The following is a 27,952-nucleotide window of genomic DNA, read 5'->3' as shown; positions in this document are numbered from 1 at the left end:
CCGGAGTCCGGGGTCTCGGGAGGGCCGCAATGGCCCGTCCGATGTGCGGGGCTGCCCTGCCCAGCGCAAGAAAAGGTGCCGCAGGTGCCACCCGCAGCCCACGGTTTCCGCCCCGGGCTGGGACCCGGTGGCGAGCGGACGCGGTTTCCCGGGGCGTGGGGCCAGGTGCGGCCCGCGGGCGGGGCGGGGCGTGCACATCCGTGTTCGCGAGCGGAGGGCGGGCCGGGGCGGGCCTTGGCGCTCCCCGAGCTCCGCCGACTTTTCCCTGCTCCCGCCGGGCCGGACACAGCCCTCGGACGCCCTGGCGAGTCGCGGCTCTCGGCCCTCTGCAGTGCCCAGCAGCTGCCGCCCGGGCAGGCGCAGGATGCGGGCGGGGCGCACGGGGACCCCGCCGCTGCGGCGGGTGCTGCCGCTCCTTCAAGGTAAGTAAGCCGGGCTGTGCCGCGGGGCGCGGGCACCTGCGCGGTCCCGGCGGCAGGGGCGGTCGCGGGACCCGGGCGGCAGCGCGCGTCTCCGCTCCGACTGCACGTGGACGCGGGCCCCCCGCCAGCCCCGCGGATGGACAGACTCCCTCCCATTTCCGCGCTGACCCCCGGCGTCCCCCTGAAAGCAGGACCCGTCGTCGGCTGAGCTCCCGCCACTGTAGAGTCAGCCGAGTTCTGGTCCGAGGCTCACGCGCCCGGGCGCCTGTAGCACACAGCGGGCATTCGTGGGCGCCCGGAGGGCGAGCGCCGCAGCCGGTGCACAGGTGCCGCCCCAGACCGGCCGGGGTGCAGTGGTCCCGGAATCCGGCCCGGGCGGCGGTCTGCTCCCCCTCAGCGCCCAGCCTGGTGGCTTTGCAGGACCCGGGAGCCCCAGTGCTGATGTCTGACCCAGGGGTGTGCCAGGGCCCAGCACACAGCACTGGTGTGACTCGCCCCAGGGGACACAAAAACCAAGCGCCTCCTGAGTACTTGGCAGAGGGGAATTCTTCCTTCCCTCCTGCCTTCCTCTTATTGTTCTCACGTCGTCCGTGCAACCAGTGCGAACTCGGGCCAGGAAAACTTCTTTCCACTTTCTTGATCTTGGCGCCACGGGAGAGAGCTGCCGGAGTGGGAGGTCCAGCTGCAGGCGGGAGAGGGGTCCCGCCCTCGCCGAGTCCTTTAGCCCGGTGGGGGAATGAGACCGGGAGCCACGCTGCTTCCGGAGACCTTCTTGTACCGGGAGAACGTCCCCCAGACCTTCTGCAGAGCCGGGGAGACACTTACCTTCTCTTTGCTTTATTGATTTTTTAGAGAGAGAGGAAGGGACATGGAGAAAGGTAGAAACATCATGAGAGAGAACATCCACTGGCCGCCTCCTGCACGCCCCCCACTGGGGATTTGGCCCACAACCTGGGCGTGTGCCCTGACCCGCGACCTCTGGGTGCCTGGGTCCAGCCCAACCACTGAGCCACACGGCTGGGCAGGAGGCACTAACTTTAAGAATGGTCCTTTACTCAAGGTAGGCGGGGGGAGTCACGGTTATATTCTGCAGTGTGTTCAGCCATCAAAACAAAAACATGGTCTCTGCTTTTCAAATTTTTTTTTACAAAGAAGATAAATATTTCCTACACTGTGCTCTCCGGAGGCACTCACCAGTCACTGTTCTGTCTTGTGGCAGAAGCCGAGTCCAAGGGTGGGACAGAGAAATGCCCCCCCCCCCCTCAGCGCCAGCCAGAGAGAATAGATCCGGGTTTCCTGCCCCACCTGTCTGGTGCTCACAGACACTCTCCTGCCCACCCTCACCCCAAGAGTATTCTGAGGGGCCATCGACCCCAACCAGGGGCTTCAGATAAAGTTGATTCACGTTGAAAGTCAGGCCCTGGGACACCACCACCTTCCCAAGGGCTAATAGACATTTCATTCCAAGCTTTTCATCTCTCGTTAATGACCCATTATTAACAGAAGCCAGGGAAACACAGCATCATTTTCCTACCTCGGAAGTGTCGAGGCTTGTCTGCGGAGGAGCGTGGGGACGGCAGTGGAATTCGCCGCCGGGAGGCCTGTGCCCGGGCCGGGAGCGGGGCCGGGAGCAGTTCCGAGGACAGCCCCGTGCAAACGGGTGGTTAAAGTGACACGGGCGTCCTGCTTTAGTGACTTGCACACTCAGAGAACAGGTCTCCTCCTAACGCAGGAGGAGCACAGCAAGGCCTTGCCGTTTGTGAACCCCTCAGTCTGGGTTCCCAGGGAAGCAGCATTCTTTGGGGGACATTGACTATCCCAGGTGAACGTGAATGATCGAAACGTCATACGGCGTCACCCTCTCCACATGAAACTGTTGGGGATTCATCCTTACTACGCACACACCTGCAGTTGTTTATAAAGTACAGATGTGTGCAATTGTGTAGTATGGATATGCCCCCAAATTAACATGTTAAAGATATATGCGTGTGTGTTGAGACATCCTGCATTCTCCCTGGCGTGATGCCGACCACTGTGGAAGCATGTAACCCTGCGGTCTCTAGCACAGAGTCACATTCGCTCGCATGGCCCTTCTCACGGTAATGAAGACGAAGCAGCGCTCGCGGTCTGCTTCTGTGCGCATCGCCTTCCGCCGTGATTCCGTTGCTTCGGTGCTTCCGCGAGGCCGCCGGCAGGTCTGAGGGTGCAGGACGACCCTCGGGGGCCTAGACAAGCCACAGGAACTGGTGGTCAGGAGAGGCAAGGGAAACGCCATTGATTTTTCAGACAAGGTGGAAGGGAGGGATGGAGGGACAGAGAGAGGGGGAGAGCGTCTGTGAGAGGGACACACGGATCGGTTGCCTCCTCAGGCCCCTGACCGAGGCCGGGGAGGAACCTGCAGTGCAGGTACCTGCCCTTGACCAGAACCAACCCCCGCCCCGTCGGTCCTCGGCCAGCGCTCTAACCCATGAACCAAACCAGCCAGGACGGAAATGTCACTTTGAAGTGCATGACAACACTTGTGTCTCTCCTGTGCTCTCCCCTGGGTGCCACGCACTGGGACCCACAGTCTTCCCTTTAAGGAACGTTTTCAAATCCTCCCGGTCAGTTCCCTGCAGGTGGCGAGCAGTCGAATCCCTCTCTCAGTCAGCGGGTCCCTTTACTTCCAGGGTTGGCAGCTCCTTCCTCCTGAAACACCTGTGGCTTCAGTTCTACTGCTTTTCTAGTGCCTTCCTGGGGACCTTGCTCAGCCTCCTCCGCTGGCTCCTGCGTCTGGCCCGGTCCTGGGTGTTGCTGGCACAGTTGGTGTAGGCACGGTGCCCTCCTCGATCCCCCCTCCATTCTGCCAGGTCTCTGGGGAGTCACAGCTCAGGCAGAGACCAGCCTTCTCCTGACTCCGGGGCAGGGTTTCCACCGGGCGTTGGATGAGCCCATCAGACTCAGCCTCCTCCAGGAAAGTGACACCTGTCCTCGGAATCCTGCTCTGCCCTTGTCTGTGACTGTCGGGCGGCAGCAGTCCATGCAAGCACCAGACCGGGGCCCCTCCTTGTTCGCCTCGTGGCCAACCTGCGACCTCCCCGTCCCCTCCTCCCAGCCTGGCCACCGAGCTGCCGGCAGGGCAGGCCCCGGGCTTCTCTGCGTCCGCACTGCTATCGTTTTGACACTGGTTTTCCTGTTTCTGTCTCTGGTCCCTGCGATCCGGTCTCGTTGACACCTGGGTTTCCTTTCTCAACACTGACTCGTACCCCATCCGGCTTCAAACGTCTGATGGCTCCTCGTGTCTCAGGGTAAAGTCCAAGTTCCTTGGCAGGTTGGAAAAAGCCCTGTGCCATCTGGCCCCAGCCTGGGTGTTCAGCCTTTTCTCTCCACACCCATCCTGCTGACATGCACACACAGGCACTCACTGTACTTATGCACACAAGATACACACCCTGGAGACATATGCATACACACCCCCCTCTGTGTTCTGACTGCACCTAATGGTATCGTGTGCCGTGTTAACACATTTTCCAGACTGTTCTCTGCCGTTGCTGCCTTGATGCTCCTTCCCCCTGTCTCTCAGTCCTTTGTCACTCACCATTGCCCTGTGTTAGGAGAGACAACCCCGAGCAAAATTATCAAGCAGAAGCCCTGGCCAGTGTGGCTCAGTGGGTTGGGAGTTGTCCCCTGCACCTAACAGTTGCTGGTTTAATTCGCAGTCAGGGCACATGCCTGGCTTGTGGCTCTATCCCTGGTAGGGGGTGTGCAGGAGGCAGCGATCGATGTTTCCCTCGCATATTGAGGTTTCCATCCCCTCGCTCTAAACATCCAAAAAAATAAATAAATAAAGTAGGGAAGTTTTTCTTTTATAACCAAAAGGAAAGTTGGAGGCAATTTCTGATTTCTGGGACCCGCCCCAAATCCCAGACCATCCTCTGATAAAGGAGCTCCCTTCCCCCATGGCTCCCCAGCTACCACTGCCCAACCTCCACTAGGGCTTTGTTCCTGTAGAAACCTCTTCGCTGGCCTCTGCTTGATTGAAATTAATGGACTGGAGCTCAGGATTCAGTATTTAAAAACAATTACTCACATGGTTCTGATGCTCAGCCAGGTGGGGAGTAGCTGCTGAAATGTACCTCCTCTCTCCTAACAAGTTATAATCCCAGCCTGGCCTGTCCCTCCTTGTCGAGAGGTGATCACCAAGACAGGTAGATTTCAACACCCAGAGGCAGTTCTGAGTCAGTTTGAATGAATTCCCTGCAGAGTGGGTGACTTCGTCCCTCCGTGCCTGGGGCAGACTGAAGGGCACCGTCTGTTACTGTGAGAAATGAGCTTCTCAGGATGGAATCTTAGACATTCCGCGAAATAAAGACATGCATTCAGGCAGTGTGTCAAAAATAGAGAATTTCAGGGAAAACGTTTGGGACCAAAAGTATCAGCCTAGCACCGTGCAAATGTTCCCATTCAAGTCACCAGCTGTGGCTGGACTGTCCACTCTGCTGGAGATAGGCCGGTGGAGCCGCAGAAACTGGAGACGTGGTCAGAGAGGCTTGGGCCCACGGGAAATCATCCCAAACACGAGGGAGGGACCTTGTCTGAGCCCCCGAGGGGTTCCTGACCATCGTCAGACCTGCCCCTCCTTTCCGACAGAAGTCCAGGCACCGGGTGAGACCCGTCTGTGCAGCAGGCGGTCAGGGGTCACGGAAGGGTGATTGGACTGAGCCGGTCCTGGTGGTCCCGAACCTCTTGCCGGAGTCTGAGTGAGACCTGGGCACAGAAAGCAGCTTCGACCCATGAGATGTGGAGGGAGACCCGCTCAGGGACTCTGGGGAAGAATGTTTCCTTCCTCGGAGAGACACGGCTAAGAAACAGAGGCAGGTCCAGAGGTGACGCTCGGAACAGGCACTCTGGTGCAGAGACCAGAACACGGTCCCTGGCGGAGTCTCTCGGTTGCGGAATTCGTGAAATTTACAGCCATCGTATCTCTTGGTGTCTTTCAACGCTTCCGTCTAACGTGAAGTCCAGTTGTGTTGTGTTGTGGTGTCCCTGCATTGCCTGTGCTTCTCGGAGAGCGACACAGCCTGTTTCCATGACACAACAGGTGTCGCAGGGGCGCACATCATCAATGCCTGAACCAGTGGCATGAAAGTAGAGGTGGAGCTGGAAGGAAATCCTGTGACGCGTTGAAGTAGGAAGCATCCGGAGACATCTTCATGGGGGAGGCGGAGGGACCGTCACAAATCCGACCCTCCGGGGAGGACTCAGAGGCACAGGGCCCTGCTCTCTCCTGTTAGAAGGGAGGCAAGAAATGGTGCGGTCCTGTGAGGCACAGAGTCAGATGTTTTCTTCTGTGATATGTTTATTTTGATTTCAGAGAGAGGGACAGAGAGAAACATCCATCGGCTGCCTCCTGCACGCCCCCTACTGGGGATCGAGCCCGAAACCCAGGCATGAGCCCTGACTGGGAATCGAACCTGCGACCTCTTGGTGCCTGGGACGCTGCTCAGCCCCCGGCTGGCAGGGTCGGAGGTTTTAGAAGCTTGCTTGGGAAAGGAGACGGTCCTTACGTCCAGAACACACCGCGCCTGGTAGTCCCAGAGAGCGAAGGCGGAGCCGTTAGCCGGTGGCCGGCCACAGAGGACAGTGGCAAGGACCTGGGCTCATCTATCCTGAGGACCCAGGACGGTTTCAAAGGGCCTTGCTCAGGGGAGGACACGCAGATGGCTCCTAGGCGGACCCTCTGGCCACAGGGAGGGTGGTGGAGGGAGGCAAAGGCCAGACCGCAGGCCCCGTGACCACTCAGAGAAGAATCGGTTGTAGTTCTAGTTTGGGTCTCGTGCACCTACTGAGAGGGACGGCGGTCAGCGTGCAGACAGTGGCCAGGGGACAGGCCGCAGGGGACAGGCCGGAGAGATAGTAAGGAAGAAAGGACAGGGTGGGGTGACCGATTGCCCAGGGAGGCAGCGAGAGGGACATGACATGCCGCCCGGCTTTCTGATGCCGACTTGACAGAGGCAGTGCTGAGGGACAACAGGTGAGGTGGACAGATGACCGTGACCTTGATGGGTGACCCGAGACCTCCGGGGGCTGCGTCTGCTTAGTGGGTAGTTATGTGTACCCGGCGGGAGGGAGACGGGTAGAGGAGGGAGACGGGGCGTGGATGAGTCTGTCACAGGGAGACCGGAACCGGGCAGACGCTCAGAGGGTGCTAAGGACGCGCCGACGCCGGGAGGGGGGCGCGGACGGGAGGCCGGGCAGCGGGCACGCAGACGGATTTGAGCAGGAAGCGTGGGCCAGTGGGTTCCACTCTTCACACACGTCAAGCAAGTCTGCAGCCTTGTCGGGCAGGGGCGGCAGGGGAGGAGATGTTGGAGGTCAGCAGCTGGACACGGCTAGGGGGGCGGGGTGGGAGCAATGACCTTGAACAAACAGAGGAGAGTCGTGCATACAAATGACAACAATGGGACTTTTCACTGTATCACCGATAGTAGCACGAGATACACTTGTAACGTTTGAAAATCCCACTGGGAGGTCAGTAGCAGCAGGTCCGGGACCCAAGGACACTGGGCAGCCAAGGGAGCCTTGAGGTCTATGGGAAGGATCTGCCAGAGAAGGGAGCGGAATTGGATGACCCACAACAGCAGCTTTGGCAACCATGAGAGCCAAGATGACCACAGGGAGGAGGCAGAGCAGGTTCTGCGGTAAGAAATGGAAGGGACATCGACTGAGGAGAGAAAGGTGGAGTTGATCAAGGCGGGTAAAGAAGGAAAGACATCGGGGTGTGAGGGATGCAGGAGGAGGAGTGGACAGAGCGTGAGGGATGCAGGAGGAGGAGTGGACAGAGCGTGAGGGATGCAGGAGGAGGAGTGGACAGAGTGTGAGGGATGCAGGAGGATGAGTGGACGGAGCGTGAGGGACGCAGGAGGAGAGGTGGACAGAGCGTGAGGGATGCAGGAGGAGGAGTGGACACAGCATGAGGGATGCAGGAGGAGTGGACAGAGCGTGAGGGATGCAGGAGGAGGAGTGGACACAGCATGAGGGATGCAGGAGGAGTGGACAGAGCGTGAGGGATGCAGGAGGAGGAGTGGACGGAGTGTGAGGGATGCAGGAGGAGGAGTGGACACAGCGTGAGGGACGCAGGAGGAGAGGTGGACACAGCGTGAGGGATGCAGGAGGAGAGGTGGACAGAGCGTGAGGGATGCAGGAGGAGGAGTGGACAGAGCGTAGGGACGCAGGAGGAGAGGTGGACAGAGCGTGAGGGACGCAGGAGGAGGAGTGGACACAGCGTGAGGGACGCAGGAGGAGAGGTGGACAGAGCGTGAGGGATGCAGGAGGAGGAGTGGACACAGCGTGAGGGACGCAGGAGCAGAGGGTGCAGGGCTATGGGGCCAGGCACCTCCCACTCTCCAGTGTGGCACAGTTGACGAGGGAGCAGTTGTAGACATTTGTCTCTGAGCACACCTGCCCCTGAGGTACTGGGACGAAGAGGCTCATTGCAGGCTGTGTGATCTATGAAACCCTCTCGTGTTGGTGCATCAGTGAGTATCACTGCTTTCATCAGATTTTCCCAAACACGACGGGGTCTCAGAGCTACAGATTTATGTTTCTCCAGCCCAGCGTCCAGCCCCGTATTTCCATCCAGCATAATAAAGACCCTCTCAGTCCTCGGGTTGGAAATCATAGTCCCGTTAGCACAGAGCATCAGCGTGGGTCTGTCAGCTTCTGTTAGTACAGAAGTGGAGCCTGTTGCTCTGGATGTCTGCGGAGCTGGGAGCCTCTTCAAGCATTTCCTTCAGCCACACACGTCAGAAAGCAGAGGCGCGTCTAGCCTTCCCTTTGCCGAAGTTCTCACTGGTTCCTGGTGCCTCCCGGGGTTCTGCCTGCGGACGCGCCCTGTGCATGACGCGGACGCGCAGGACGGACCTGACTGCAGTTTGCTGGGCTCCCAGGCCCTAGAACTTTGGGGCTGTCACTATTTTCAAATGTTTTTCTCCCTTTGGGAGAGCTTGTGTTGCCGGCAGTTCAAGGAAACTGCAGGCCGTCGGTGTCGTCCGTGACCAGAGGCCGGGCAGACAGTGGCAGCGGGCACAGCCCGGGCACAGCCGCTTCCTGAGCGGAAGGGGGTCAGTGCACAGCCCTGCGGAGAGACGCGCCGGGCAGTGTCCTGTCCGTGAGAGATGAGTGCATCACGCTGGAAGAGCAGGAGCAAAGCCATTGCGACACCAGCGCTGTCTCCCCGGTTCCATGGACGGTGGCCTTTGTGTCTCTGCGGCCAGAGCTCACTTCCATGGAGACCAGGAGGGGATGCAGACTGAATGCCCGCTGCGTCCAGGCGGTTGGTCGGGCCTCTCGACTCCAAGTTGCTTGCCAGTCACCGCGGGTCCTTCCAAAGCCGCTTCCTGCACGTGTGTCAGAATGTGGGCGCTGGGCCTCGGGCCGTGTGACCTTTGCACCCCGACTCCGAAAGCCAGCACACAGAACCCGCACTTCACAGTCGTGGCTTCGTTGTGACCACTGTCCCTGGAGGAAAAGAAAGGAAAACCTCGCCCTGGAAATGGGGGTGCTGGCATGTGATCGTCATGGGTGTCCTTTCGGGGCAAAGTGTAACACATCGTCTGAACGGAAAGTCTTAATGCAGAATGGAAAGGTGATCAGATAAGTCGTTTATGTAAACGTCATGGTGCCTTAGTGCGGTTGGGTGCAGAGTACCCATGGACAGGGTGCCATGGACCGGGTACCGTGGACCGGGTACCGTGGACCGGGTACCGTGGACTGGGTTCCGTGTACCGGGTACTGTGGACCGGGTGCCGTGGACCGGGTACTGTGGGCCAGGTATCGTGGACTGGGTACCATGGACAAGGTAGCTTGTGAACAGCAGACATTGACTCATAATTCCGGCACTGCCTGCGAGAGCCCTCCGCCCGGTTCAGGGCGCCTCGTCGCTGTGCCCTCCCGTGCTGGACGGGGCGAGGGGTCCCCCTGGCCCTCGGACATAAGGCACTAGTCCCTTTCTTGAGGCGAAGCCTAAGCAACGCCCCAGAGGCCCACGTCCTCATGTCACTGTCTTCCAGGTGAGCATTTCCGCACGGGAAGTCTGGGGACACACTCATTCGGACCGTGGCACATATCATTAAACACCCTTTATTATTACAGTATTTCATTTTTGCCCTCAAGTAATCAGACTTTAATACACTACTGTCATGGTATCATTATTGTTTCATATGGTTCAAGTGTGACATGACCTTAGCCCCTTGAGGAAGACAGCGCTGTGGTCTGTCTCCTTGGTCCACGCTCTTTGTAAAACAGGTTGGCCCCAACCCCTAGCCCAACTCACGTGACCTGCTCTCTTGGGCCCTGGGGTGGCGATGGTCCCTCCGCTACGCCAGTGGTCTGTGTGCTGGCCCGGACTCCCGCAGGCGGCCACCCTGAGAGACACCCGTGATTTCCTCGCGGGTGCCGAGCTGCGTGTTGTGAATGAATGCTGAGTGAGTGCGTGGGCGTGGGCGGTGGCTACTGTGCCGCGGGTGAAGGCACATTCTGCACGCGTCCAAGCTGAACACTTCCTCCTTCTTCCCATCAGTATGTGCAGAAACCCTCTCCTGGCGAGTGTCTGAATTTGTGTCTAAAATAGTCTTTTGGTTGATCCTTTTTTTCACTTGATAGAATGCGTTTGCTTTTGTGAAGTTTCCCCTTGGTCTAGAAAAGTCTCAGGGGGGCGGCTGTGTTGGCAGGTGTCAGGATGAATAGAGGTACTAAGTGCAGACGTATCTTTCCCCTTCCCTGTTCCCAACCTGCTCTGCTCTCACGAAGCAGCACCATCTTCTACCCTCAGCTTGACGCTCCCACGGAACACGCTTTAAGGTCACCTTCCACCCTGTTCATCACTGTATCCCCAGGACCGAGTACCCAGTAAGCGCCCGGAAAATAACTGGTAAAAAAAAAATGGTTAAGATAAAAATAAACTAGAATATTGATCATTATGAGGTAGGCATACCCACTTGATTAATAATTTCAGCTTGTAGAACCTTTTCTTTATAAAGCAGAATATCTTAATGCTTCTGTAGAAAAAAAATGACATGCAACATCATCTTAACAGGAAAAATGTAGTTTTTTCTTGGATAGTTGTAAGTGTCAGTGTAATTTTTCAGAGCGAGACTCATGGTGTACATGAAATAGCGGTTTCCTAGTGTTCGCTTGATGTCTTTTGCATATGTTTGTCCATAGGGCTTCCCCTTTGTAGCTTTGCATTAACGCATCCTGCCTGTCCCACGGAGCTATTGTCTCACTGTTGGACATTTAGGTTGTTTCCTGTGGGCTTTGTCCCCTGCTGTAAATAAGGCAGCTATCGCTACCACTGCACGAGGAGCTTTTTCCTTTTTTCCCCCCTTTTGGGTGATTTCCAGAGGACACATCACTGGGTCAAAGAAGATGTGTGCTTCTTAGCTCTGGCTGCATTTTCCCAGTGTGATCATCTGCAAGTTCACCAACACTAGGTTTTTGTTTTGCTTTTCTTTATTGATTTTACTTTGTTACAGAAAGTGCAAAGGGTTTCTATTATTTGTAACATAGGCACAATCATTTAAAGTTGATACATTTTTATTGAAGAAATGTCACATGTTCTGAGTCCTTCCACACACCGCCTTAGGCTCTCTGGAGTCTGACTCTTCAATCCCTATTTTTTTGCTCAATCCAATTGTCATTTCAGTCAGTCCACAGTTGTTTTAGTTGAGCTTCTTTGAGCTGCCCTTGAGTATGGACGTACTTCAACAATTCTCCACCTATGCCATTGGGACCCAATTTCTTCATGCAATTTACTGTACTGCCACGGTTAGGATCAGAGCAATGGCTCGGCCTAGCTTCTCAATTTTACACACCCTAGAAAAAAGAGAAGCTTTAGTTCCCATTGAAGAATTGTGTCTAACTGAACAGTAAGAAAATACCAGGTTAAACATGCACAAGCCAAGACAACCAATGATGCAGATACTGAATTTATATCACACTGTCCTTTGAACAGCCAGTTATTGATTTTAGAGAAAGAGGGAAGGAGAGGGAGAGAGAGATAGAACCATCGATGAGAGAGAACATCGATGGGCCACCTCCTGCCTGTCCCCGCTGGGGGTCGGGCCCACAACCTGGGCGTGTGCCCTGACCGGGATTGAACCAGCGACCTCTTGGTGCGGGGTCGGCGCTCAACCACTGAGCCACACCAGCCGGGCCCAACATTAGGTTTTAATTTACTTCTTGGTAGTTTTTTTTTTTCTTTTTTAACTTCTTGTGGTTTGATGGATATAAAGGGGTGCTTCATATTCATTTTGACTCATTCTTTCTGTTCCTCGGGGAGCATTTTTGTGTCACCGTTTAAACACGCCCACCTTTTGCAAACTGTGTGAGGATTAGGGTGCTTTAGAGTGTCGGCCTCGTGTTCCTAGAAACCAGCTCTGACCAACAGAAGCCCAGGGCCCCGAGGCTCAGCGGGCTCTCGTCCTCCTAGGCCGCCTGCCCTGCGGAATTTCTTCTAAAAGCCCCCGACCAGCTTGCCCGGTCCCGTTTCCCTGATGACAGTCCGTGTCACCCGAGGAGCGGCCGTCCTCCTGGGATGCCCCCTTCTGTCCCTGGTCAGAACCCTCAGGCCGGGGACTGACCCCGAGGAACCGGCTTTGGAGATGGTTCTGGGTAACTGTGGCCATGGAGCCAGGCTCCCTAAAACCCGGGGCTTCCTGTGACTGCCATCATTTGTCACCCCTCATGGTTGGGAAGTAGGACTAAGAATCGCTGGCCTGGGTGATCGAAGAGTAGGCTGCTCTCTTCATGGGTCAGCCGGTGCCCGCCGCGTGGCCTTTCCTCGCCCCAGGCCCAGAAGTCGCACGCCCGCACCTCCTGGGTGCACAGTCCCAGTCCCACTGGGATCCGGGGAGACACCCCCTGCCTCCTGGCGGCAGACTGTCCGTGATTCCCCGACAGTGCTGACGCCACCACAGTCAGGTAAGCAGCCTGGTGGCACTCACAGGACTGCTCATGCGGAGATCAGACTTGCTCTCCATCGAATGGCGACATCGGCATTGTCGATGTTTGGGGACAGAGCACAGCTTCTGGGGATGGGGTGGGGGGGTGACGGGGGCTGTCTGGGCGTTGCAGGATGCTGGCGGGCATCATGGGGCTCCCCACACTGGATGCCAGAAGCCACCTCCCCACACGCAGAGTGACAACCAGAAATGTGTCCGGATGTCACCAAATGCCCCCATGGGACAAAATCGTCCCCAGGAGAGAACCACCACACTCAGCAAACATGTATGAAGCACACTTAATGCTCGCGTGTCCTGGGAAGAACGCCGGGTCTGAGAGGAAGTTAGGTGCTGTTTCTCTGGGTGACTCTGGGCAAGTCACAGGCTAACTGTTCCTGTTGGCAGGGTCACCTGGGACTATGAGTGACAAAGGATTTTGTATACTGTGAAAGCACATGGGATATTCTTCTTTTTCGAAAACCTATAACCTGGGAACTCATTTGTTTTCATCATCATTCGTTTTTGAGGGACCTTATGGGGTGCCTGGCAAGGGGCGGAACCTGGGGGGTCAGGGCAACCCACCCAGAACCGCACCTTCCCTTCGCATCACCTGTGGAGGAGGACGGTGGCCCCTAGGTCCCTCTTGAATGTAACATTTGACACTCAAATCAAAAACTTTTAAGAAAAATCACATCTTCTTTCTTTCCTAATGAAGCAAGGGAATGTCCCACCACTGTATTCCGGTTGGGAGGGTCTCTTCGACCACCCTTTCCTTTAAGGCTCTGTAGCCGTGAGCCGGGCAGTGCAGAGCTGAGACCTGGGCATAGAGTGGTCATCCCCAAAGGGCCGGTCGTTTCTAAGTTCAGTTGCCTGTTTCAGAGAGGAGCCGGGAGGGCTTCCTCCGGGACTTCTGCTCGCGGTCCTCTGCACGGGACAGCGCTACTGCAATGCGTTCCTGTGGGGATGTGTGTGTCCCAACGGTCTGATGGGACCGATGCCTCTCTTCCGCTGCCGTGCGTGTTCTGGGCAGCGATAGCTACACTGGACAGCCTGAAGGCTCTTTTCTTAGTCCAGAGTCAGGGTCTGAGTGACCCCACTTCCTGCTGCTGCGGCTTCCGGGGGGGCGGTGGACTGATAATGTTTTCTTAGCTGGTGGTGTGCTTCGAGGGTGACTCAGCAGAAGGTGGCCAGGCAGCCGCCTGCCCTCATCCGTCACCGGGTCTCAGGGACTTCCGTGGCATCCGCCGGCATGCTGGCCACTTAGAGGTGAAGGTGCCAGCCTTTTACAATTTCCAAGACGCATGCCACTCTCGGCGACACGTATGCTATTCATAGTAAAACAAAGCAGAAAGCATTTCTCCCAAGTGCTCATTGTTGGCTGGGCATGGGGGGGGGGGGGGGCTCCGTGCACCGTCTGATCGCGGGAGGTAGGCACGGGCCTGGCACCTGTTCACAGGTGAGAGCCGTGCCCACGGCGGGCAGCGTGCCCAAGGTCACCAGCTCTTCGTCCACACTGTGATGCACTGCCGGGCTTGCTCCGTGTGTGGGCTGTTTTCCGTTTTTAAAAAAATGCTTGTACTTGGAGCACTGGCATGCTTCCACCACCCCAGCACCCCAAAATAGGGCCCGTCTGCCCTTTGGGGTTCTTCTGTACTAGATACAAACCAAAGTTAAATGTTCTTTAAAATTCTAAAGAGAAAATAAAATGCGCGTATATTTGTATATATACATCTATGTGCACAGAGTATACGTATCTATTAATCTATCTCTCCATCCATCTGCCTGTATGTGTACTCAGCAGCCACATTCAGTCGCCTTCCTTTGAACCAGGCTAGAGATTATACACTGACTGACTGCCGTCCACTGAGCTCCCACTATGTGTGGGTGTGAGTGTGTGATGCTGTGGGGTGTGTGTGTGGGGTATGGTATGTATAGAGTGTGTGGTGTTGTGGGGTGTGTGGTGTTGTGGGGTGTGTGGGGGTGTGTGTGTGTGGGGGGTGTATGTGTGTGGGGTGTGTGTGTGGTGTGTGAGATGTGTATGTGTGTGGTGTGTGAGGTGTGTGTGGGTGGTGTGTATGGAGTGTGTGATGTTGTGGGGTATATGGTGTGTGTGAGTGTGTGGTGTGTGTGGTGTATATGTGTGGTGTGTGTGGGGTGTGTGTGTGTGGTGCATGGGTGTGTGTGTGGTGTGTGTGGGTGTGAGGTGTATGTGAGGTATGTGTGAGTGTGTGTTGTGTTGTGGTGTGTGTGGTGTGTGGTGTGAGTGGTGTTGTGGGGTGTATGGTGTGTGTGAGTGAGTGGTGTTGTGGGGTGTATGGTGTGTGTGAGTGAGTGGTGTTGTGGGGTGTATGGTGTGTGGTGTGAGTGGTGTTGTGGGGTATATGGTGTGTGTGAGTGAGTGGTGTTGTGGGGTGTATGGTGTGTGTGAGTGAGTGGTGTTGTGGGGTATATGGTGTGTGTGAGTGAGTGGTGTTGTGGGGTATATGGTGTGTGTGAGTGAGTGGTGTTGTGGGGTGTATGGTGTGTGTGAGTGAGTGGTGTTGTGGGGTGTATGGTGTGTGTGAGTGAGTGGTGTTGTGGGGTGTATGGTGTGTGGTGTGAGTGGTGTTGTGGGGTGTATGGTGTGTGGTGTGAGTGGTGTTGTGGGGTGTATGGTGTGTGGTATGTGTTATAACCTCACAGGGCAGGTGAAAGTCTGCAGCCTGTCCATTCCCGTGATTGGTACTGACCCACGGCCGTGTGCTGGGCACCTGCTGCGGCCTGGGGACACGGCCGTGACCCGAACAGAGGGCCACTCTCAGGGATGACGGCAGACTGTCCGTAACACAGCGAGGAGTAAGCTTCTGGGACCCTCGCTGAGCAGGCCCCTTGGCGTTTGTTCGCATGAACTGCTGTTTTATCAGATACACGGATGTTCAAAGCACTGTCCCTCGTCCTAACCTAACACGTCTCACTCGGGCTGCTTCCGGACCTTAGCTCCTGTGCACAATGCTGCAGTGAATATGGGGGTGCACATATTCCTTCACATCAGTGTTTCGGGTTCCTCTGGATGAATCCCCAGAAGTGGAATCACTGGGTCACCAAGCAGTTCCATTTTCACACAATTTAATGCTGCTCAGCCATGAAAAAGAAGGAACTTACCCTTTGCGACAGCATGAAGGACCTGAAGGGCACTGTGCAAGCCAGTCAGAGAAACCACGTCCCACACGATTCCGTGTCTATGTGGAATCTTATGAACAAAATAAGCTAGCAAGCACAATAGAGACAGACTCATAGATAGACAGCAGGCTGCCAGCTGTTGGTGGGGGGCACTCGGGGGGGGCACTGGAAGGATTGAAGAAAAAGAAAAAACTCATGGACTGGGACAACGGTGCGGTGATTTTGATGGCAGGGGGATGGGGGAAGTGGAGGAGGGGATGGGGGGATAAATGGGCAGACACCTGACTTGGGGTGGTGCACACACAATGCAGTGTACAGGTGATGTGCTGTGGAAGTGTGCACCTGAAACCTGTGGAATGTTGTTAGCCAGTGTCACCCCAATGAAGTTCATAAAAAGGGGGGAAAATAATATTCTTCAAGCACTTGTTAGAATGACAAAAAAAACTGGAAATAGTCTAAGGGACTATTGATAAGAAAAGAACAAATAACTTGCGGTATACTAACCAAAAAACAAAAAGACACCATTTGTCAGCATCAACATCGAACTGGTTAATACATGTCCATTCAAAGAGTTTCTGGATGAACCCCTGTAAAAGAAGACTTGGGGGCCTTGAGCTACTGCAGCTCCCATCTGGTCCTGGGAAACGCCCTAAACATGTCCATGACATTAAAAATAAGAAGTTATGCCCTGGCCTGTTTGGCTCAACGGTTAAAGCGTTGGCCTGCGGTCCTGAGAGACCGGGGTTCGGTTCCCGCTAAGGGCGCGTACCTCGGTTGCAGTTTGTCCCCGGCCCTGGTCAGTCGTGCGGGTGGCAGCCACTCAATGTGTCCCTTTCACATCGATGTTTCTCTCTCTCTCTCTCTGTTCCTCTCTCTCCCTCCCACTCTACCTGAACAAAAAATGGAAAAATGTCCTTGGGTGAGGATAAAAAAAAATAATAATAAGCAGTTATGAAAATGACAGGAACATTTTTATCTATAAATAATAAAAACTTTTTAATGAATGTACTCTGCCGGAAGAAAAATTAAATATTTTGGAAAGTAGTTTTTATAACATTGTCAAGTGCAGACATGATCAGAAGAGGCGGGGCCACCAGCTGTCAGGAACATGTGGGACAGAAGCTGTCGGCCAGTTCGTAAAACGTGTTCTGTTTCGGTTTGGGTTTTGGTTCTTGGATCTTTCAGCTTTTAAAAACATGTAACTTGCTAGGATTGCTTTTCTCATCCCAAGTGAATATTACATTTTGCACCTGATTTTGCTTCACAGTTTGGAATGTTGTCTTTAAAGAACCACTCTCCCAGAAAACTTAGATGTCCCCTACAGATTCTGATGGGGAGGCAGACAGAAAAAATCATTTATTTTTTATTTATTTATTTATTTTTTTTATCCTCACCCGAGGACATTTTTCCATTTTTTGTTCAGATAGAGCGGGAGGGAGAGAGAGGAAGAGAGAGAGGGAGAGAAACATCGACGTGAAAGGGACACATCGAGTGGCTGCCACCTGCATAACCCAACCAGGGCCAGGGACAAACTGCAACCGAGGTACATGCCCTTAGCGGGAACCGTACCCGGGTCTCTCCGGACCGCAGGCCGACGCTCCAACCGCTGAGCCAAACCGGCCAGGGCAGAAAAAATCATTTATTACCTCACAGTGCCTGAGGGTCAGGACCCTGGGCCAGGCCTTGCTGGACCCTCTGCTTCGGGGTCTCTCACAAAGCTGCAGTCGAGGTGTTGGCTGGGGCTGGGGTCTCATCCGAATGCCTGACAGAGGAAGGACCCCCTTCTCTCACTTTGGTTGTTGGCAGGACTCATTGTGTCCTGCGCTGTTGGACCGAGGGGCCCAGTTTCTCACTGGCTGGCAGCTGGCAGCCGCTCTCTATTCTCCGCCACCTGGGCCTCTGTGCTGCATCAAAGCCAACAGAAATGAGCTTGCTGGCGAGATGGAATTGACAATGTCATGTCATTGCGACGGTGGCACCTTATGACATTGGATTCTGTGTTTTGAATCTTCAACTCTCTTGGTTCGAAGTCATAGGGGCTGTCCTCACTAAGAAAAGAGGGTCACCTCAGGGCATGGGTACCAGGAGATGGGACCACTGGGAGCCTGGCCACCACAGGGAGACAGGAAAGGCAGCTCGGATGCCGACTCTCTCAGCCTGCAGGGGGTCATCGCAACGCAATGAACTACAAGCAGACACTGCTCGGAGTGAGGGGGAGCGTCGCAAGGGAGCAAATGCTCCAGATCTCTGGATGCAGCCCAATTTATTTGCAAAGTGGTTCCCTAGGTTACATGGTATTTTAGGTAGTTAAGTCCTTGAGATCATGTCTCTGCTGACCTTACAGCCAAGCCCAGCATACTTCCCGTCTCTGTTTTCAGGGGAGATAATAACATATTCATTCACACTTGGGCAATAAGCCCATTGGGTGCTTTCAGGGTGGTGTTCCAACCCCATCATGCATACCTTATCTATTCACACGTATACTGTACATTCAGGGTGGCGGCCCAGCCTTATCATGCATACTTTGATCCATCAGGGTGTCGTTCCAAACCCATCATGCACACCTCATCTATTCTCATGCATCCTTTGGTCCTCGGCTGGCCAGGCCATGAGAATGCACACCTCGATGTTACATTCTGTTCATCCACCAGACCTCCAACCCCACACTCGGAGAGACCCGCGTTTTTAACGCAGAAATGAGAAGGCAGTGGGTGTGATCATGATGTTCTCTGGCAGGAGGCCAGCTGAGTGAGCTAAAGAGGTGGGGGCGGGGGCAGGGTCGTCCGGCTATGGAGACAGAGCTTGGACACGAGAGTCCCACGTGGAGGTGGTACACCGCAGTCAGACACGCAGATGGTGCGTATCGAGGGAGTCAGAAGAAGGTGAGGGTGTCAGGGAAGACCCTGACCACACGTGGACAGAGGTCTAGTCGGAGAAGTACTGACTTTGGTTAGGCCTGTTGTTTAACACCGTCTCAGGTCTGAGGCAGACGCTCTTCCTCCGCAGGTTATTCATCAGGTGCTGCCTTGCGAAATGCATCGCAACGTCCCCGAGTGTCCGTTCTCACGTAGAAGGGGTGTAAGGAGGACGTGAGAAATCGCTGGGTTGAGAGCTGGTGCCTAGGGGTATGCGGTGTCCTCTCAGGTGAGTCTGCCAGATGGCAGCTCACCCTCCAAAGTCCTTATAGAAAAAGGGGATCGACTGAGCTGCTAGGAAGCTCTGAGTTACAATAAATGGACTTGACAAGCAATCTCAGTGGGCTTTTGCAAATGTTCATTTCTTGCAAGATCAAAGGTGTGAAAGGGCCTCAAACCACCCCGCCCCGCACAGTCCGAGACTGGAACACTTCCTGTGTCTCACACGCACCTGTTCCGCACGAAAGATGCACCTGAAATCCTAGCCCTGGCATTAGTGCACACCTCTCCCGTGTCCACATAGGCACACCTATGTGTTGACAGAATTGCCGTTGAGGGGCAGAATGATCCGTTGAAATCGTCCGGGGTCTGATTTGTCCCCGTCTCAGCCCTGGAGCTGCCTTAAGAGGGGAATTTATTTCCTCACGGTGTCCCGGAGCAAGGGGTCATCGGGGTGGCTTCTGGGAGCCTCTCGTCCTGGCTTGTGTGCTCTCTGCGAGCTCACACGGCTACTCCCCTCTTCTCATGTGGACCCCAGAGCTGTCCAATGGGGGCCCACCTTCTGACCTCCCTTAACCTTCATTTCCTCCCTAAAATTTCTGTCTTCAAATGGAGGTCGGGGTTGGGCGCATGGACTTGGGAGGGATGCTGCTTCCCCACAGCCTGCGCTGTGGGCCTCGCGAGGTGTGACTGGTTCGTCTCCGGCCGTGGAAAGTCTGCCCACTTCTGCGGTAGGAATTCGGGGTAACTGGCAAATGGATGGCAGCTGGGGCCTCTCTGCTGCTTAAAATGTGAATGAGAAGTGTTCCAATCCTGTCTTCCCTTGCAGGAAGATTCCCCAAGGTTTCTGCAAACTCTCAGCAAGTGTCCCTTTTCATTGTCACTCAGTCCCCAGCATCCCGACTGCAGAATTCTTTGTTCTCCACCCCTGGAGCCTGGCATTGGGTTTCCTCGGTGTACAAGCCCATGCATGAGCCTGTCACTGCCGGGGATGCTGACGCGGCAGGAGGGTCCTGCGTCGGAGACAAAGGACATCATTACTCAGCAGCAGCGCTGTGAGCAGAGGCTGGCTCCCCTGAGGTCTCACGGGGTTACGCGAGGGGGTCCGAAGGACGGGGCACCCGCAGCGGGAGCATTGCAGGGGGGACACGGAGCGGGTGAGCCGGCTGGTTTCCAGCTAGCAGGTGGGCCTGCTCTTTGTCCCGGGGAGCCCCTGCGCCCTCCCGCAGGCTGCTGGCTGCCTCCCCGTCCTCTTGTGAGAAGGGTCCTCCGAGCATCCCTTCATTCAGGCGTTAGAGAGGTGCCTTTCTCTAGTGCGTTTAGCATCTTCCCTTTTTTCCCCCAAGTGCCCTGAGTTTTTCTTAATGCTGTGTGATGGTTACATCTCTGCACCGTGAAACGTTGATAGACAACCACCTTCATGGTGTGGAACCGAACACCCCCGTTGCTGGCTCCAGTTTCCTGTGGTAACCAGGGAAATCAGCTGAGCCCCCGGAACCCGCCCCCGGACCCGCCCCCTCGCAGCAGAAGCTCCAGGCTCACCCTGCAGCGGGTCCTGGGTTCCCCGGAGCGCTTTCCCGTGGTTCCCGTGCTGTGGACACATGTAGTCAGATAAGGACTATAATTTGTAACCTTTTCTGTTTTCTGTGTGAACACGTTTCTTTGAATTCATTTTTTAGAGCCCAGCCAAACAGTTGTCAGGACCGTACATTCTTTTATACCCATTGTATTGAGTTGAATGGTGCGCCCCCCAAAAGATCTTTCTAGTCCTAGTCCCCCCAATCTGTGACTATTCGCTTATTGGGATAGAGGGCCTTTGAAGCCTGCCTCGGACCCTGGGGGGGGGGGCACCTCAATGTCGAAGCCCTTCGGGGAGAGCCCAGAATCACGGAGGCCTGTGCCTGGGAACCGGAGGGAAGGCGACCCTGTTCTCGCGTGTCCCAGGCTGCGTGGAAAGCGCACTTCCCAGCCAGGACCTGACACTCGGCGGAGGGATTTCCAAGCATCCGTGCAGGGGGGCCCAGTGTCCCCCTGCTGAATGCGATGAAGTGCGAGAGGAACGAGACACCAGGACAGTAGTTAACGATTTGAGAGACCCTCGGCAAGCAAAAATAAAGAAAGCTAATGAAACAGTTAAACGTGCCCCGAAGGGGCTGGGCGGGGGACCCCAGGTCCTCTCCCGCATCCGCAGAGGCAGCAGGAGCGGCGCCCTCCGCCCTGGCGTGGCTCCCACGACGCCCCTGGAGCCCTGCAGGCTTTGAGGAACGTCCTCTCAGCAGACACGCTCCACCTGGGACCAACGGCCGAGATGCAGGACAGCCGAGCTGCTGCAGCCTCTGGGACAGAGCCCCGAGCCACAGAGGACGCCGGAGGCCTAGCGACCTAGGGGAGCCTGCCCTGCCCTGTCCAGCCTCCTTGGTACCGAGAACCCTTCTTCCTTCTCCTGTCTCCCTTTTGAAACAGAAATGTCTACGGCATGCCTGTCACCCCGCCGTATTTGGGGAGCAGATAACTTGTTTTCTAGGTTCCTAGACCCACAGATGGAGGGACATTCCTGCCCCAGGACAGATGGATCATAACTTGTCTCTCCAATGCCTGGTTTAGGGAGAGCGTTTCTCTTGGGTCCCTGGGACTCTGCTGTCCCCTGAAGTGTTCCCCTGGGTCGCGGTGCCTGCTGAGCCTTCTCCGCCGGGCATGCCCGCGCACGTGCTGGGTCCCTCCTCCTGCCAATGCCCTGCAGCTCCTGAGGCCGGCGCCCAGCAGGCCCCGGGGACCCGTGCTCCACGGCCTCCAAGCGGTGACACGCTGCGCTCACCCTGCGGGCGTTATATACATAATAAAATGTAACTGCTACGTGATAAAATGAGCTCCATCATGATGTCACGTCATTACACGATCTGCCAGGGTCTAATTAACGGGGGTAATGAGGTCATTGCACACACAGTCCTACAGGGTCTTTCCAGCCCTCGCTATTTTAAAAGTGGGGGAGCGCTTTGACATCACCTCCCCAAGCTTGTACCGAACGTCAGATCACTGGTAACACATTTCAGCGGCATTTCTGAGTTTGCACAATGGGGGGACGCGAAGCTGTGATGGGAAACGCCCGCTTTCTGAACGTAAGTTCTCAACCGAATCTGCTCCTTTATTTTCTTTCCTGGAAAGTCCAGTGGGCGGTGGCCCCCGGAACAAGAGGTGCCAAGGAGAGACTGCAGAGGTAGACCCGGTGCTAAAGACCAGCTCAAGGCATTTTCTCTTCTTCTGTCCCTGGCACCGTGTGTCCGAATAAGAATGAGCTGCCCCCTCCAGAGGGCACAGGCCCAGGGTAGAGAGGTGTGGGCACCTAGCCAGGTAACTTTCGGTCCCCGGAGCGTCCTGAGCGGGGGCGCTCTTCCTGGAACCCTGGACTGAGTCTGCTCTGAGACCGCAGGCGCAGGGATGGCCAGCCTTGCCCTCCGTCCTGTCCGTGCCCAAAGGGACAGGCCTGGGAACTACGGCACACTCAGTGTGGCCCGGAAGGGGCCTGTTCCTTTGTGAAAACATGTATTAAAGGAGCCACGACATCGGTTTTAAGGCGTTCACTCTGCCTTTGGGGCCTGCAGACGTAAACCTGCTCTCACCCCGCAGGGAGCAGGGTGCCATGGTGGCAGAGCATCAACATCCAGGCTCCCTCTTCTTCCCGATGTGGGCAGGGGGAAGGGTGGGGGAAGGGCGGGGGGAAGGGCAGGGGGCAGGGCAGACTGCATTACTGGTCTGGGTGCAAAGCAGGAGCTGGAATCACCTGGATTGTTTTCCCCTCCTTCCCTTTCCATTAGAAACAAGGTGTTTTCAAATCCGTCTACCAAGGCTTCAGCCTTCCTGGTCTTTGTTGTTTTTTAAAACAATGATCTTTTCTTGAGCTTCAGAAGGAAGTCTCCATGAGCAAAGCACCTTGACAGTTCCCACCAGAATCAGAGAAATGACACCTTCCCTCCCTGTTTATCCTCACAAGGCCCCTCCTGAAAGGAGGAGACACCTGTCCAGGCGCTGACTTTTCTACCCCCTCGGATGCAGTCAGCTGTGTTTTCAATAGAATTTCGTAAGCATCCGTGTCAGGACCTCCTCGGAGATTCAGCAGAAATAGGAGCTGGTCTGCGGACCCTGTCCTGGGTGGCTTGCAGTCTCTTTCTGAAGCTGCTTTAGAGTCCCTGGAGGTGATGTGTGGAGAGTTGAAGCTCTTGAGTCAGACAGCCCTGTGCTCAAACCCTGTTCTCACCCTCATCACTTTGCACCCGCGAGACACGCTGTCTCAGGGAACCTCCGAGATCTCTGAAGCAGTGATGATATCAGCACCATCTCTTAGCGCTGCTTGTGAGGATGTGTGAGCGGATGCATCACGCATGCGAGGTACTGAGCAAGGTGCCAGCGCCCCAGATAATTACCTATAGAGCGGTAGCTACTGTTTCTCAGTAAAGTGATAAGGAGAAAAATTATGTCAAGCACATTGTTTTTTTGTGTGTGTTTTTTTTTATGAATTTTTTTATTTATTTATTTTTTTGTTACAGATATTTTACCTTTTTACCCCATTGGCACCCCCACCCCACCCCCCCTCCACCCTTTCCCCGGCTTAGTTGTCCATGTCCATTGGTCATGCATACATGCATATAAGTTCTGTGGTTTATCTCTTCCCACCCCCCACCCCCCATCCCCTCTTCTGAGGGATGTCAGTCTGTGCCCTACTTCCATGTGTCTGGGTCTACTGTATTCCTCAGACTGTTATGTTCATTATATTCCATATATAAGTGAGATCATGTGGTATTTGTCTTTTTCTGCTTGGCTTCTTTCACTTAGGATAATACTTTCCATGTCCCTCCATGTCGTCTCAAAGGATAAGAGATCTTTCTTTCTTACCGCTGCATAGTACTCCATTGTGTATATGTACCACAGCTTTTTGATCCATTTGTCTACTGATGGACACTTGGGCTGTTTCCAGATCTTAGCTATTGTAAATAGTGCTGCTATGAACATGGGGGTACATATATTCTTCCTGATTGGTGTTTCAGGCTTCTTAGGGTATACTCCCAGCAGTGGGATCACTGGGTCAAATGGAAGTTCAATTTTTAATTTTTTGAGGTAGCACCATATTGTTTTCCATAGCGGCTGCACCAGTCTGCATTCCCACCAGCAGTGTGCTAGAGTCCCCTTTTCTCCACACCCTCGCCAACACTTGTTTGATGATTTGTTGATGGTGGCCATTCTGACAGGTGTGAGGTGATACCTCATTGTTGTTTTAATTTGCATCTCTCTGATGATTAGTGATGTTGAGCATTTCTTCATATGTCTCTTGGCCATTTGTATGTCCTGTTTGTTTTCAGAAAGAACAAGCACATTGTTTTTAAAGTGGCCTTTAAGCCCTGGCCGGTTTGGCTCAGCGGTTGGAGCGTCGGCCTGCGGTACAGAGAGACCCGGGTTCGGTTCCCGCTAAGGGCATGTACCTCAGTTGCAGTTTGTCCCCGGCCCTGGTTGGTCGTGCGGGTGGCAGCCACTCGATGTGTCCCTTCACATCGATGTTTCTCTCTCTCTCTTCCTCTCTCTCCCTCCCACTCTATCTGAACAAAAAATGGAAAAATGTCCTCGGGTGAGGATAAAAAATAAATAAATAAAGTGGCCTTTAAGAATTATATTACAGCCTGACCAGTGTGGCTCAATGGGTGAGTGTCGACCCTGCACCAAGAGGTCGCCAGTTTGATTCCCGGTCAGGGCACATGCCCAGGTTGTGGGCCCGATCCCCAGTGGGGGGCAGGCAGGAGGTGGCCAATGGATGTTCTCTCTCATCGATGTTTCTATCTCTCTCTCCTCTCCCTTCCTCTCTCTCTAAAATCAATAAAGGAAAAAGAAATGAGAAAATGATAATTATATTATAAATGTATATTCGTGCATTGTAAACATGGACCCTGATTTTGTTGTTTCACTAGGCTTGTTGAGTTGCTGTGTGGCGTACAATGTGGGTCTCCCGGAAGCTAAGATATTTTCTGGTCCTTCGAAGGAACAGTTTGGTTATGCTGTGCAGCAGTTTACCAACCCAAAAGGCAACTGGTAAGAACGTTCTCTTCTTTGTGATTTCAATACAAAACACTACATATGTTTAATATTTGATTGCAAGTGCTTGTTCGTGTTGGTTTATGACTATATTATTGACGAGGGGGCCTCACATAGTTTTAAATGAAGGATTTTTCTTTGAAGTTGATACTCCCAGATTGATCATTGATGGCATGATGCTACTTTCTGAAAACCTGGATAGAACATTTTCTTCTCCATATTCTCCAGCAAATTCATAGTGCCGGCTTTGACCATTTAATAGAAGACAGACGGATAGACTTATCTCCATTTCTTTTTCTGTAAGCTCGTATTGAGATGTGCAGATGTTCAAGCAGCTGATGCTGCCCCTGGGCCCTTCTGAGATGTTAGAACTGTATCCTCAACGTTCTCCTTCGTCAAGGCTGTGTCCACAGGTTTCATTCTACTTCAGCCTCCCCGTCCTCTTGTGAGAAGGGTCCTCTCGAGCATCCCTTCATTCAGACGTTAGGGAGGTGCCTTTCTCTAGTGCGTTTAGCATCTTCCCTTTTTTCCCCAAAGTGCCCTGAGTTTTTCTTAATGCTGTGTGATGGTTACATCTCTGCACCGTGAAACATTGATAGACAACCACCTTCACGGTGTGGAACTGAAGACCCCCGTTGCTGGCTCCAGTTTCCTGTGGTAACCAGGGAAATCAGCTGAGCCCCAGGAACCCGCCCCCGGACCCGCCCCCGGACCCGCCCCCTTGCAGCAGAAGCTCCAGGCTCACCCTGCAGTGGGTCCTGGGTTCCCCGGAGCGCTTTCCCGTGGTTCCACGGGGTGCTGTGGGCACATGTAGTCAGATAAGAACTATAATTTGTAACCTTTTCTGTTTTCTGTGTGAACGCATGTTTGATGCTCTAAAAAATGAATTCAAAGAAACATTTAGAATCCAGACTACTCACATTTCGGAGCTTGGCTGTCTATGACAGGTGAACAAAATGAAATGATCGCCGGAGAGGGCAGTGGGTCTCCGAAGGCTCTCGGAGAAGGCGAACCACCAGCTGGGTCTTGGGGGTGAGAATGACGGGGCAGCCGCGGGCGGTGACCGGTGCCAGGAGTCTGGGGAAGCTGAGTGCTTGGAGGGGAGCTGTCAGCCATCCCCAAGGATAAGGGCAGTCTGGTCGGAAACCCAAAAAGTAGCAATTACTGTCATCATTTGGGATGAGAGAGAGAATCTCTAACAAGAATCTAATTCTGCTCTGAGAACCATAAACCGTAGGAGGCTACAAGAAGTTAGGATCGGTGTGGTCTGACCTTGGAATCTATCGGATAAACTGGCTAATGAGCCCCAGTTTTACATTTTCATCCCTGCTTCTTCCCTGAGCTTTGGACCCGTATCAAACATGTCCACCTCATCGCCTAGCACACGGCAGCATCAGACTCGACCGAGAAAGAACGGAGATCTGATTTTCTGCACCAGTTGAGGTGGTCACCGTTCCCTGCCTCCTCTCTTTCTCCCGTGTCCCCCGTATTTCATCCGCTAGCCAGGCCTTGACCCTTCCAGCCCGGTACACGATGACAGCCCGTCTCACCACCAGCCTCAAGGGCCGGCTCCCTCTCAGCTAAGCCCTCTCCGCTCTCCCACTGCAGCCAGGGCGAGCTTTCAAACCACGGCTCACACAACGTCACCGCCGGACTGCAGCCCTCGGGGCTGCCCACTGCAGGTGGACTAGGTTAACGTCCCTGAAAGCTCGCGTACGGTCCGGTCTCCACCGGCTGTTCCAGGCCCGTGTTACGCCTTCACCCTTGCTCCCTGTGCGCCAGGGACTCTGTCCTCACCCACACCGAGTCATCCAGCCTCGGGGCCCTGTCCCCCCGGAAGAAACAGCCTACCCACGGTCTTCCCCTGGCTGGTTCTCATCCCTGTCTCGGGTCCGGCGTCTCCTCAACCGTTCAGTTATTCTCGCCACACCTCTTGGTGACTCCCAGCCCTTCCCGCGGATGGATTGTCTGCATGGCAGTTATCACTGTCTGAACTTACCTTGTTTCGGTGCTCATTGCCTGCCTTCTGCCCTGCCTCTGGGTGCAGGGACGGCTCTGTCCACGCGTGTGTCCTCGGAACCCGAGCGCTCTCTGCATAGAGCCGGGCGTCAGTAGTTGTCTGTTGAATGACTGAGTGAAAGTCCTGTTTCCAAATGACTCACTCAAGGGACCCTCCCAAGTGAACTATAGTAGATGACCTAAGTCGGAGCCAACCAGACCTTCAGAAGTGCCCTGTGGGCTGCTTCCCACACCCGGCCTTGCTGAGGACAGCTGACAGGACGCTGGGGGCTATTCTGTGTGAGGAACAGATTTGCTGGGAAGGGTACTTCTAAGAGAAAGAGCCGCCATCAGTACAGATGTATGAGAGCCTCCCAAGGATTGTAGGGACACTCAGTCACTGGCCACATTGCAGGGTGGAGGTTGGATAAGACCAACATGGACAGAAGTTGGCAGGATCCTCGCAGGCGAGGTGAGCGCCAACCACCCCCCTTTCTCTCTGCAGGGTTCTCGCTAAGCATGAAAAATAGTATTATTATTTTTTATTTTTTATCCTCACCTGAGGACTTTTTTTAAAAATTTTTTTTATTCATCTTCAGATGGAATGGGAGGGAGAGAGGGAGAAAGAGACAGAGAGAAACATCTATGCGAGAGAGACACATTGACTGGTTGCTACCCACACAACCCAACTGTGGCTGAGGACAAACTGCAGCCCAGGTACGTGCCCTTAGCAGGAACCAAACCCCCATTTCTCTGGTCTGCGGGCCAACGCTCTAAGCACTGAGCCAAACCGGCCAGGGCTATTATTATTATTATTATATTTAAAAAAAATTTTAATTGATTTTTTAGGGAAGAGGAAGGGAGAGAGAGATGGAAACATCGATGTGAGAGAGAAACATCCATGGGCTGCCTCCTGCACGCCCCCCACGGGGGATCGAGCCCACAACCTGGGCCTGTGCCCTGACCGGGAATCAAACCGGGACCCCTCAGTCTATGGGACGACACTCCATCCACTGAGCCACACCGGCCGGGCCAACATACTGTTACAAAGCAAGTGTATCAGCCATTTATGGTGAGATTCTGGGGCTGACAATGTCAAGACCAGGCACACCAGAAACGTCTGCATCCTGCCTTGGCCTTCTCTCGACATTCCTGAAAGATGTCCGAGCACGAGACCGTGGCC

General features: G+C 54.5%; 1 protein-coding gene and 1 pseudogene across 1 annotated transcript in view; one reads left to right on the top strand and one right to left on the bottom strand.

The window, feature by feature from the left end:
* The first annotated feature begins 364 nt into the window (after positions 1–364).
* The window catches only part of ITGA2 (integrin subunit alpha 2), an 84,989-nt gene continuing 57,401 nt past the window's right edge, over positions 365–27,952 (top strand). The window contains exons 1-2 of the mRNA XM_036278809.1: positions 365–422; positions 24,648–24,768. Of these exons, the coding sequence (XP_036134702.1) occupies positions 365–422; positions 24,648–24,768 (179 nt within the window). The remainder of the gene's footprint in view (positions 423–24,647; positions 24,769–27,952) is intronic.
* Positions 11,321–11,444, bottom strand: LOC118643021 (annotated as a pseudogene).

Source organism: Molossus molossus, unplaced genomic scaffold (assembly GCF_014108415.1).
Source record: "Molossus molossus isolate mMolMol1 unplaced genomic scaffold, mMolMol1.p scaffold_m16_p_3, whole genome shotgun sequence".
In the NCBI taxonomy this organism is placed as follows: Eukaryota; Metazoa; Chordata; class Mammalia; order Chiroptera; family Molossidae; genus Molossus; species Molossus molossus.
The sequence above is the reverse complement of the archived record's forward strand: the minus strand, read 5'-3'. Positions and strand labels throughout refer to the sequence as shown.